At 30.1% G+C, this 12,670-nt stretch overlaps 1 protein-coding gene across 6 annotated transcripts in view; it reads left to right on the top strand.

Moving 5' to 3' along the window:
* The window catches only part of LOC148628892 (sperm flagella and cilia-associated protein 2-like), a 28,918-nt gene that overhangs the window by 5,670 nt on the left and 10,578 nt on the right, over positions 1–12,670 (top strand). The window contains exons 9-27 of one of the 6 annotated variants that reach the window (XM_088596396.1): positions 218–405; positions 776–941; positions 1,185–1,301; positions 1,515–1,617; positions 2,250–2,338; positions 2,996–3,035; positions 3,310–3,360; positions 5,115–5,245; positions 5,496–5,522; positions 6,104–6,151; positions 7,583–7,686; positions 8,311–8,567; positions 9,135–9,270; positions 9,587–9,728; positions 10,093–10,167; positions 10,472–10,544; positions 11,060–11,203; positions 11,800–11,948; positions 12,246–12,373. In XM_088596396.1, the coding sequence (XP_088452522.1) occupies positions 218–405; positions 776–941; positions 1,185–1,301; positions 1,515–1,617; positions 2,250–2,338; positions 2,996–3,035; positions 3,310–3,360; positions 5,115–5,245; positions 5,496–5,522; positions 6,104–6,151; positions 7,583–7,686; positions 8,311–8,567; positions 9,135–9,270; positions 9,587–9,728; positions 10,093–10,167; positions 10,472–10,544; positions 11,060–11,203; positions 11,800–11,948; positions 12,246–12,373 (2,168 nt within the window). The remainder of the gene's footprint in view (positions 1–217; positions 406–775; positions 942–1,184; positions 1,302–1,514; positions 1,618–2,249; positions 2,339–2,995; positions 3,036–3,309; positions 3,361–5,114; positions 5,246–5,495; positions 5,523–6,103; positions 6,152–7,582; positions 7,687–8,310; positions 8,568–9,134; positions 9,271–9,586; positions 9,729–10,092; positions 10,168–10,471; positions 10,545–11,059; positions 11,204–11,799; positions 11,949–12,245; positions 12,374–12,670) is intronic. The other 5 variants (XM_088596425.1, XM_088596406.1, XM_088596416.1 and 2 more) reach the window with 5 other exon arrangements.

The following is a 12,670-nucleotide window of genomic DNA, read 5'->3' as shown; positions in this document are numbered from 1 at the left end:
TGATAAACTTTCTTAAATTTAAAATTTTTTTTTCATGAATCAGGTATGGTTATGTTCATGTTTATTCAAATTCAGCAAAAAAAAATTAACATATATATTCAATGAAACCAACAGTATCACATTAATAAATCAAGTACAATAATGTTTGTGTGTATTCAAACTGCTTAAAATGAATGTATGTATATTTCTGATGAAAAACACTTTATTATTACTGCAGGAATTAGCTCGTTTGGCCAAGGAGGAGTATGCAGAACAGACAAAGAAAGATCAGGAACTCCATGACAAGATAGCTGCTGAAAGGGCTGAGGCTAGATATAGGAAGCACTATGATATGAGTAATGAAGTTGTCAATCAAATTTGTGACTTCGCTTGCAAAGTAGCTGAATACAGAGAGCTTACAGACAAGTAAGTAACATATATTTCATTATATTGATATTTAATTATTTTTTAAAGATAAGCCAAAAGAATTTGATTTTGAAAATGTGTAATTCAGTTTGTCAGTCATAAAATTAATTTAATGCAGGTGTAAACCAGTCAACAAATTGAATAGTAAAGGATTTGATGATAAAGTTAAGTTCCATGCAAAAATCATGCAAATGCCATCAAAAAGTGATTCATGCTTGGATTTAACATAAGAATTGACTAGAAACTAATTTGAAAAGTATGGGAAATTTTCCCACCAGTACCCTACAGTGTATAGCCTACATTCAACTTTTTGTTACTGCATTGAAATTTCACAAATTTTGTCTTCACATGAAATTTATTTTGAACAAAGGTTGTTGCCACCCAAACTGATGAGAGAATGGACTGTGCTGTTTACTGAAGGTAAACCATTGTTTGAACCTGCTCCACCTGTAGAAAGTACTGAACCAACTCCAGAACAGATCTTAGAACAAGAAAGACAAAATCTTCTGGATGAAACTGACTTTATGGAATACAAGGTTTGTATCTGTCATTTACTTTTACTGTAAATGTCTTCAAATTAACTCTGGGGAAGTAAATAAATAATTCTTGTATTTTCCATAAAATTATTTAGTGTTTTACCACAGTACAATAATGATTTAAGAAAATGACCCCCCAACTTTTTCTAATCATGGTCTCTTTGCTTTTACTTTCATATCCTAGCTTTGAAGTATAATATTGTTTCCTTAAATAAACTTTTGTTTTAATCTTTAAATTGATAGAATATGGTTGGTGAATGGCAGCCACCAGAAGGAGGAGAAGTTGCCAAACCACCAAGGGATAATCCTATTGTTGGTCATATTGTACAAAGGCTCTTTGACATGGTTCATCCACCAACGGTAAGTGGTACTTACTTAAAAAATTTAGTGAAATTTAAATTGTGGATTAATAGCATTGAACATTGCAAAATTATAAGGAACATTCCAAATGGGAACTTTCTCAATCTGTTTTGTTATAGAAATAAACTATACAAACAGTACAATATTTCTTTGATCTAAGATAAAATAATTGTTTTTAAAATATTTTAATTCAGATTTATTTTTTGTTCACAGCCACCTCCCCCACCACCTGAGTTCCCTCCCTTCCCTATCAGAGCCTGTATTTTGGGCAAAGTCTTTAGTGGAAAGTCTACAGTGTTGAAGAAACTTACACAAGGTAATTAAAAACTATCTTGAATGGAGAATCTAATAATCCACATTTTATAATGTAATATTCTCTTTCTCAGTTTTCTTAAACCGCGAATACTTAAATTATTCTTCCATTTCGTTATTTTTCTATGACAGACACCCCATGACAGACAGATGTGTGTGACTGTGTCAGACATTGATAAACTAGCCAATTGCAACATGCAAAGTCAAAGTAGTCCAGTAAAGTTCAGAGTTAAATAAATTAATCCAACTTTTTGTACGTAGGTCCACATCTGTGTATTACAATATATGTTAATATATTCAAATTATACAAAATCTTAAGAATTAATTACTATATAACAGGATTTTCAGGGTGATTTCTGTTTATCACGCGTGGTAAATCTGTGCCCAGTAATACGACATGTATTTCATGCAAATTACTCATTGATCTTTATGGTAATTCCACAGCTTTTGGCTGTAAAACGGAAGAAATACGTTTTTACACTGGTCATCTATTGAAGATCTGGAATTTCTTCCACCTGTTTGGTGGAACCTATTAATCTTTTTTTCTTACTGAATGATATTTGGTTTCATTGATATATGATGTATGAGATAGATAAACTCATTTTGCTCTATACAAGTGTTTTTGATTTGTTTCAGAGAGAAGGGTGGAGGTCTTATGTGTGGATGATTTAGTTAATGCTGCATTAGAAGCACACAAGAATGGAGAAACCATGCCAGTTCAACAGGTATTATTTTGAAAAATCTGATGACAATTTAACATTTATTATGTATTCTCTATGATTTGGTCATTTCATCTACTTCTTGGACTGCTAGTTATTTGTGAATTTGTGATATCACATCATGTGAATATGTCATATGAAAAATTTGCTGTTGGTAAATAATACATATGGTTTGCTAGCTATTTTGACCCTGAAATTTATAAATATTTAAACAAACATTGAAATGTTCCAATAGGAAACTTAGATCACAAATTCAGTGAAAGTTAGATTTTTGTCCAGAGTATTCATGAAATAGCATTATGAGCTTTGTGATTGTAAATGTAAATAAAAACTATGCAAATTAACTAAGTATAGAAGTTGCTGATTATTTTCAAAATCAAAATTATTTCTTCTAAAGCTTGTCCAATGTTAAATAGCAGTACCCCTAGCATTTTTAATAAAGAATGTCTTAAGTCTACCAGGGGCAGATCCAGACACTTTGAAAAGGATGGATATCATCCAGGGTTCCTCAGAAAAGGGGGAGGTACTAGAATATTATTTGCCATTTTTGTCAATTTCACATATGAGAATGGCAAATCTACCAATAAAAGGAGGGTTCACAATTCACATTAATTGTCTATTTTTTACAACACTTTATAACATGATCTTTATAATTTATTACAGTTAGAACCTGAACCAACAACAATAGAAACTGTTGCTGCAGGTATTATATTTAGGATTCAACGTCATTAATGGTTTTAGTAGAAGTTGACTATTTTGATATAGATGAATGCCTCCTCTTCAGACAATACATTTATATTTATTTTTCACTTTGAGGCTTTGTTCAGCTATAGTAATAACTTTTATTTAGAAAGCATTCCATCTCAGCACCAGAATAAAAAACAACAGTTGTTTCATATTATCAGTATTTTGTGTAGTCCAATAACATTGTCACGTGTAGGATTTTACTTTTAACTATAATAGACATTTTAATTCAGGGATAAAAATAGAAGTGAGAGCTCCAACTGGAGATTTGTTTTCTCCACCAGGTATTTTTATAAACAACAAGTGCATCAGTGTTGTTAGATCTTTCTATATCTGAAATAGTGTCTGATAGGTGTTCTACTTTTACAATATTAGTTTAAGTTAAATAAATACATGCTTGTTGAATGTTTTTATGTAGAGAATTTACTGGATATTTTACATAGAATTATTACTCATTATGCTGCATTTTGGATTTGAATGTTTATAATTAAAGCTATTTTCTGCTATGCATCATATTTTATAAATGTCTGCTAGTCACTCATATTTTGCTAATGTGTTTTTTTTCTTATCTCCCTTAAAAGTTCTGGCTCATAGACTTTCAGTCTGTTCATAGGTGTGAAATGTGAGATTTTTCGGTTGAAATTTGTAATCTTTTTGGCAGGAAAAAGCAAGACCCTTTTATCATGGCAACAATGGCCCATAGGAACCATATGACCAGGAATTTATTTTATTCTCATAGTGTTGAGGTCATATTCTAAGTTTCAGGAATTTCTGAAAGCATGCCTGCCACACTCTAAACTGTAGTTGCTATTTACAAGTTGGAAATCTCCCTATTCAAATCTTTGGAAATTGGATATTTGTGAATTTGTATGCTTTAACATGTTTTGATAAGAATTGAAGTAATTATTACCAATTATACTGAAAATACAATTAGGATAGGAAATTTTTTTAAATGTAGCTAAATATGCTGCTTTGACACAGGCACATAAGAGGGAGACTGTTGCAATTTTCATGAAATATTAAGAGGCTCCTGTCGAAAGGGGTAGACTTTACTTCTATGATCTGTGTGTCTGTCCATCTGTGAAACATCAGGATAAGGATTGCATTTATTTTCCCATTAAGATGAACCTTGATAGGATCTTTAGATACGTATGCCGTTTGATGGATCTAATTGTAAAACTACAGAGTTGGCATCTGTGTTGTGTCTACATGTTTTCTTTCTTTTTTTCCTTATATTTTTCTTTGTCAGTTTTTAAGTCTTTTTGGGAGTCATTGTAGAAAATCTATACAGTAATCTTATACCAACAATGCCATCAGCTGTTTTGTTGATGGTTTTTGTAATAAATGCTTTTTTGTATAATTAAAACTAATTTTGGTAAGTCTTTGGGCAGTTGATCTTAGACTATTTTAAAAATAACTAATTTATTAAATTTAAGTTTTGGAAATATTTTTAAAAGTAATTCCTTGTAATGTAATTGATACCATCTATCTTTGTACTGGTATGCCAAGAATAGGCCAAAACAAAAAAAAATATCCTAGATTCTTATCCCTCCCAACCCATTTTTTTTTTGCTTTTCAAAAAATTATTTTTAGATTGTTTTCCCAATTTAGGTCAATTTCTTTCAAATTAACAGCATTTTTCTCTTAAATTGATTAAAAATAGAAAATAAAAGTCACCTGCCTCCCCCCTCTCCAATTTTGAAAAAAAAATTTGGAAGAGAATCTAGGATTTTTTTTTATGATGGCCCTACATTGATATACATGAACTTCTAGTTAACATTCCAGCATACTTTAGGAGCATTGCTTATTTACCAATAAACTTTTCAAAATCTAGTTGTAAGAATGAAGTTTTCCATCATATTTTTAAATCAACAACATAATATTATTATTTCCTATATTTCTATTGAACTTATTGAAGAAATACCTACAGTAAATTTAACAGCACCTATAGTCAGTTATTTAATATTCACTTGGGTAATGAAAATATTAGTATGAATTGATGTGGTAAACCTTTATAATGTCAACCATTTTATTAAAGTCGAGCCAACTGAGGAGGGTGTCATACCTCCTGGAGAAGCAGGACAGACACCACAGCCACCTCAGGCACCATCTGCAGAGGGCACAGAAATTAAACAGGAGACAAAGAAACAGAAGAAGGGAAAACCAACTGTAAGTTTTACTAGAAAAAAAATATGAATATTTTTCCCTGTATATATTTTTCAAGCTCATTTTTGTAGTACATGTTATGTTTCTGTAGTTAAAAAGAACTTAGTTCTCCAATTTTAATTTCATCAAAATTTATGTCTGTGAGAAAAAAAAATGCATGGTAATTGTTCATAAACACAGGTTATAATGCATTCTAAAAGTGTTTAGTAGTGTCTTATATGTACTTGGATTTTATGAATTAATTGTATTTCAGCAAACACCTGGCCCAGATGAACCTGAGGTATTAACAAGGGATTTTAAACCCTTTTTCTTCCTTCTTGCTCTTTTAGTTGTTCATCAAATTTTTATTAAACCATATGATATAAAATATATCAAATTTAGATATCACATGAGTGAATTTTCTCCACACAGTATTTAATGACATAGATTTAGAAGTTGTAGTACATTACTGAATGCAGTATAATAGCGAATAAGTAAATTTGATTCCTTACAATTATTATTTTGTTTTATTCTTTTAATTTTGGGTTTTATAAAAAAAAAATAGATCAATGAAAATCAATTATGTATATCCATATAATTATTTAAATCGGTCTTTATACTGTTTTCAGCTGGTTTTAAAAAGATACCATTGGCATGATTATTTTAGAGATAGTAGGGGAGATATTTCAACTCATTTGACAAAATGAATTAATAGTCACACCACCACAGAGACTGATCTTTGTGTGTTTCCCTACTTAACCCTTTACTGCATGGCAACCTGAAAACTTTTTCACCTTAAAATGGCATATCCACGTGTGTTATTATGTTAGTAAATGTCCATAATTATGACTCCATTGTACATGTGTAATTGGTTGTTTTTAGAGCTCTGATTCCAGTGATGATGAGGATTTGTATGCAAGGGATATATGTGTATGTTACTGTATAGCTACACCTTTAGTTGTGTGTGGTTACATTCTACACCACTGTAAAACATTAGAAAGAAATATTTCATTATTTTGAATGTTTTATAGGCAACACTTATTTTTATGTTGCTTTATATGGGATTTAAGTTTTCTTCAAATTTTACTACACAAATGCAATTAGTCATATTTGTAATGAGCATTTAAAAGTATATGGAAATGCAATTCTTAAAAATCTTGTGTTAATCTCACCAATATATAGAAAGTTATTAAATTCTTAAAATCTTAAATAACTAAATTCATTTTAAATACAATGGTGGGTTAGCAGTGTTTATGTTTTATGTAGGAATTTGCTAGATTGGGTGCTTAATGGATACTGTTTATGCATTCATTTGGTAGAATTTTTTTAGCAAAGATTTGAGACTGCTTATGGGTCAGATGGTTGTAGAATAGGTGTAGGTCCTTTGCATAGTTCTATTGGTCTCCCTAAATAAGTTAGAAATAAAATCTTCAAAGGTGCTACTCAGAATTGCTCTGTATATATACATATAGAATAAAAGTTACTTTTGAATTTGATACATAATATCATGTTGAATATCTCGACGAGTGTGTGAAATGTTCTACATAATATTCTCAATTTCAAAGTGGAAAATAACTAATATTCTGTTTAGTATCAGTAATCCAATGATTGTATTTTTAATCATTTTAATGTACTTTTAGCAAATATTCTAGTATTGTGACTACAAACTGTTGGTGTGTGACAGCATTTTCATTCAAAACTCCAAAGAAAATCCAATAATGTCACAACCACTCCTAATATTTTGTAATATCTTGTCATGTATGAGAGATAGAAAAATATCTGTCTACAAGATCAAATAATAAAAAAACAGATTTCCAATAGATACATTTTGAGTACAGGTACTTGTACATTGTACATGGACTCCAGAGCTTATATTATTTGTTTTCAGACTATATCTGTTCTAAAATTTGAAAATTATATACTGTTTTTTTCAATATTGCTACTTTATTCTGTGAATATAAGTTTTCAAATGTTGATATATGAAAATATCATCTTGAATATTCAACCTTGTAAATAGATTTTTTATGTGATTATATTTATTTTGAAGCACTAAGCACCAAAAAAATTATCAGTAAATTGACAATTATTCTTGTTCTGGGAAAAAATAATGTTGATTGTATTTAAAAACAAAAAATTGTCCTTCAGTGTTTCACTAATGTATGGGTATAAATGTCTCTTGAAAAATGACACATAATTAACTAATTTTCATCCGTTCTACTCATAAATCATGTTAGTCTGAAATCTTTCCTTACTGCATCTTCCATATTGGAACAACATTGTTCTGTTATACTTGTACATAGTATCTGTCTTTAATACAGAATTATATTCAGATATGTTTCTTCATACTGATCTACATTACAGCCTACCCCTAAAGCAAAACTTGGTGCCAAAGCTTCTAGATACTTAAAGAAAGGACAACCAATTGATGATCAAGTCATAGTAGATATTCTGGTAGAAGCTATTAGGTAATATTTTTGGAATAGATTTTCAGATTGTTAGAATAGACGACTTTCACATTTGCCATTTATATTGAATCTGGTGGAATTTCGGTTTTATACTAGACAAACATAGGGTAATGGATTCTTAGGCTACAAGAACAGAAATAATTATGTGGAAGTACGTCTCCGAACATAAAAATACCTGAAATGCATTTATGATATTATTTATCATTTAAAACTTCCTGGCAGTCATTGAATAAAGTTTCTTTTCCCTTGTCTCCCATTACAATATCACCTGATCTTATGCTGTTGACCCCAGTTGACCTTGATATAATTAAAGAACTTTCTGGCATTGCAGGGAAAATAACTCTCTAGTTACTTTTTAACTTTACCATTAAAACTTTTCTTTAGAAAAATTTAAAATATGATTCTTTGTAAAAGACAAAAGGTATACTGTGAAGTATTATTAACACAGTTGTACATAAAGCTGATAATTCAACAAACATTTTTTAGATGAATATTGTAAGAAATTAAATAAATATTGATGAATATTGTTAGAAAATGTTCAGAAGGGGATACAATTAACAATAATGCAACATCAAAATTGATGAAACAAAAGAATGAATAACACTATTTTTGTTATAATGGTAGAAACATCCCAGAAGGTACTGGCTGGATACTTGATGGTTTCCCTTCCAACTACAATCAAGCAAAGGTACTGGAGAAAGCGCTGACTGGATTTGGTGCTGCTGAAGCTGCAAAGGATAAGTCAAAGAACAAGAAATCTAACTTGGTACCAGACCCTCGACCTCCGCCTCCACCTCAAGATCCAGCTAGTGGAATTGATGTTGTTATACATTTTGACATTGATGATTCTCTTTGTCTGAAGAGAGCTGCAGGAAGATATCGTGAGTATGATTTTTTTTAAAGAAAAGTGTTATGATATGAAATAACATGAATGTAGATACAAACTTGAAGCAATAATGATACTCCTTAAATTCCAATAATGTTCCATGTATGCAAAAATTAGTATGATCAGTCCAATAGTTTTATTATAGAAAATATAGTCAAATGTTTCTGTTGGTTCTGTATATCATATTATTATATTGTTGTTGAAAATTAGATAAGAAACAAACTAAAAATCTGTTATTTGAAAAGAAATTTCTAAAAAAAAAAAAATGCATCAAAGACAATTTTGTTTTAAAAATCCAGTTCAAGGGAAGACAATTTACAGGAAGAATTCTATAGAGGTGCAAGGAGATTTTTGTGATCATCAAATTTTCTTTCAAAAATATGAAAGCATGTCAGATATATTTCCATTTCATACATATATATATATAAAAAATCTGATAACTATTTCTTTACATTTTTAAATTCCCTATATGTAACCTTTATAAATTTCAGCAAATTTAAGTCTCTGAAAACTCAAAATGAAGTTTTGTGACTTAACTCAATTTTTTAACCTTAATTTCTAGACTCAGTGCAAAGTGAAGAACAGTATCACCAGGAGTTCAAGCCTCCACCAGATGGCAGTGCTACAGGTGTAGGTAAACAACAACAGGTCATTCCAGTAGAAGACCAGGCTCATGACCAGGAGCAAATACAACACAGGTTTGACTTAGGCAATTTATTACTAAAAAAGAAATTGTACTCTGAACATAAAAATATCTTTTCAAACCAAAGCTTTTTTCTTTTTTGTATATTTCATTTGAGGGGCATGGAAGTGTTATCACTGTTATCATTTGTTGGCGGAAGTGTTAAAATTTACATAAAGGCCATAAACGTATTTTGTTATTCATGATTTCAACAATAGTTAAAAAGTGTCCTAGTCTCATTTAAATTTAGGAAGTGAAAAAATGATAATCGAGTGTTCAGGATTTTCAACACAACATAGCCCTTATCCTTATATACAAATATGATTTTACAGAATAACAGGGTTCTTGGATGCCTGGCCTAAGTTGGAGAAATGGTATACCAAGTTTGGTACGCTAAAAGCAGTTGATGCTACTCAGGAAGAAAAAACTGTTTACCTGGAAGTAGATAAAATATTGGAGGATACACTTAATAAGGTAAAAATGTAATTCTTTCAGGGAATGCTGATGCTACTAGTTTAACTATATCATTGTCAAAGGTTTTTATACAAAAAGAACATCAAACATTGTTTACCGGAGTACTTCACAATTGTCACACTATTAGACTTTTGGGAACATATGTTGCTATAAAGGCAAGTAATGTTATTGTAAATTCAGAAATTAATGTGTAATTTTTTTTATTTTTTATTTTCATTTTTTTTAATAAACCTTATTATTATTTTTTTCTACTAATACAAAGAATCCACTGAATTTGGAATAACAGTTTTAAAATACGAGTTCAAGACTTGCAATTATTTATTTATATAAATATTATTATTGTAAATATATATTTACTTGATAGCTTCTTGGGAAAGACCAACCCGAAGTATCAGAGACTCAGGATATCCCACCACCTGAAGAGAAAAAGGAAGAGGCAGTAAGTTGTTAAAGTTTGGATTGTAAATGTTCTTACTGTTAAAATATGGATTATAAATGTTTACATTGTTAAGATATGGAATGGGGTTAGATATGTTTTGTTACATTCTAAGATATAACTGAATAAACAAAAAAAATATCTAGTCCTTGTCTTACATAACTTGATTAATTTTTTTCTCCACCAAATCACTGCAATAATGCACAAATAAATTCATCAAGTGTAAGGCTCATCATGCATGTGCTATTTTATATTTTCATGGTGTAACTAGATGTGGTAGTTATAATTATTTTAAACCTGTTTACAGCCACCTCCTCCCCCTGAACCACCAAAAGAAGAACCAGAGGTCAAATCAAGGTCACCTTCAGGTTCAAGAAAAGGTATGAGCTCATTCTCTAAACATGTTGAAAATTAAATTAGAGTATCAGTTGGTATAATTTATTTTTAGTGAAGTGACACTCACTAACTCACTTGATATATATATACCTCACTTGAAAAACTGTACTTATTATTTAAAAAAAGTATGTTGTGAAGTGGCTCAACAAGTAAATAAGAACAATGAATAAGGGAACAATAGCAGCATTTAAAAGGTAAAAAGGAACTACATACAAATAAAATATAAATAAAATATAAATAAAATGTAAAAAAATTGAAGAATATGAGCCCAAATTTTCAGCCTGACAGCCTTTGTCAGGGGCAAAAAGTGTTGAGGGGAAAACTAACAACTGCTAATCCCTACTAAAAAGGCAAGGTGCCCTTTTATACTTCTTATTGCTTACTTTTAAAAATAATTATCAAAATTGAAAGAAGATAGCACTGTAGTTTCTCACCTCACTCACAAATATCAATAAGCTGATTTTCAAATAAAGTTAAATTATGGTGATTGCCCTTATAGGCTCTGCTAAAAAAGGATCAAGACCTGGTTCATCAAGAAGTAAATCACCCAAAGACAAAGACAAGAAGAGGGAGAAATCTAGTTCACCAAAGAGAGGAAGTGGTAAAAAGTCTGATGCAGGAAGTGCTAAGAAGAGTAGTAGAAGTAAGTTTCTGTTTTTTCATTTTGTCAAAATGTTTTTGAGGATGTATGCTTATTGTTCCCTTGTAATTTAGGGGCTTTTTCAAATACATAATTTACTTTTTGGTGGGTTTGAAATGTGTAGGAATATGGTGTCTGAAGTCACATAGGAATGCATTTGTTAATGTCTTGAATAAGTTTAACTCTTCAATATGGTGATCTGACGTTATTCATTAGTTAGAGCTAATATATATATGGTAAATAATTTGAAGCACTTTCATTGTTTTACAATTCTGTTTTTTTTTATTTTTGTTATTTTGATGTATGGGTTTCCTCATAACTTTTTGTACTAAACATAAGATTAAATTACAGTAAAAGTATTAATTTTTTCGTAGTGTACTAATTTTTCATGGTATACATGAAAGCAAGAAAAATAGTACCTACGAAATTATTTTTTACACTATATAAGGCTTATCATTTTTTTAATTCACAAAAACGGATACCCCGCAAATATGTTCACTTGACAGAATCCGCAAAAGTTAGCAACCATGAAATTAGTATGTGTACCCAAATGAATAGAATATTAAATACTTAGTTTATATATTACAATTTTATTTTAGGTGGTTCAGCAAAGGGTAAGAAAGGCTCTGGGAAGAAAGGTAAAACTCCTGAACCTGAACCAGAACCTGAGCCACAAGAACCAACAGGACCTCCACCACCAGAACCAGGATCAGAAGAATGGACATTTGTTGATCTTAATATCAAAGATGTATGTATCCATTTAACTTGATATTGGAACTACTTTGTGAAAGGTAAAAGAAGGATGCCTTTACTTTTTTTCATATTTGAATATTTTAATTACTGTTTCATTGACATAAAAGAGAGAAAAAAATGCATTAACAGTAAATTGCTTGCTTTAAACAGAAAACAGATTGACAATTTGATGGTATGATGATTTACAATTCACAGCATCTAGTATAGAAAAACAAAGATTGCTTTGATCAGAATAACATGATCATTGAAGAGGGTCAGTGTATCAATTTATCTTTGATTTATGTTGTTTCAGACACTGGCTGACATACTTGCTAAGTATTGGGAAGACATTGAAAAAGGATATGTCACCAACAGCAAATTTGTATTCAGGAAGATCAGAGATGAGAGGGAAAATATCTATCGCTACTTTTACCAAATTAGGTGAGACATTTTACATCGTCATGTTTATCAATTTGACAATATAACCTGCTTATGTTTTTTTTTATATATTAGTAGTAGGATCTTAAAATCATTTAAAAGTGTTAAACTTAAGATGTAAATTATTTGAGAGAACTTCTGTTTATAAAATGCTTGATACTTTTATACATGTTGCAGCAATCTTAATACTGATTTAAATCTAAAAAGGTCTTACTAATGAATATAAATACAAAATATTGAACTGATAAATAATAAACAAATACATTCAGAATTTTAAATACTGTAGCTATATTTATTGTT

This window comes from Perna viridis, chromosome 1 (genome assembly GCF_037379345.1).
Source record: "Perna viridis isolate PV_CMFRI_1.1 ecotype Kerala chromosome 1, ASM3737934v1, whole genome shotgun sequence".
In the NCBI taxonomy this organism is placed as follows: domain Eukaryota; kingdom Metazoa; phylum Mollusca; class Bivalvia; order Mytilida; family Mytilidae; genus Perna; species Perna viridis.
The sequence above is the reverse complement of the archived record's forward strand: the minus strand, read 5'-3'. Positions and strand labels throughout refer to the sequence as shown.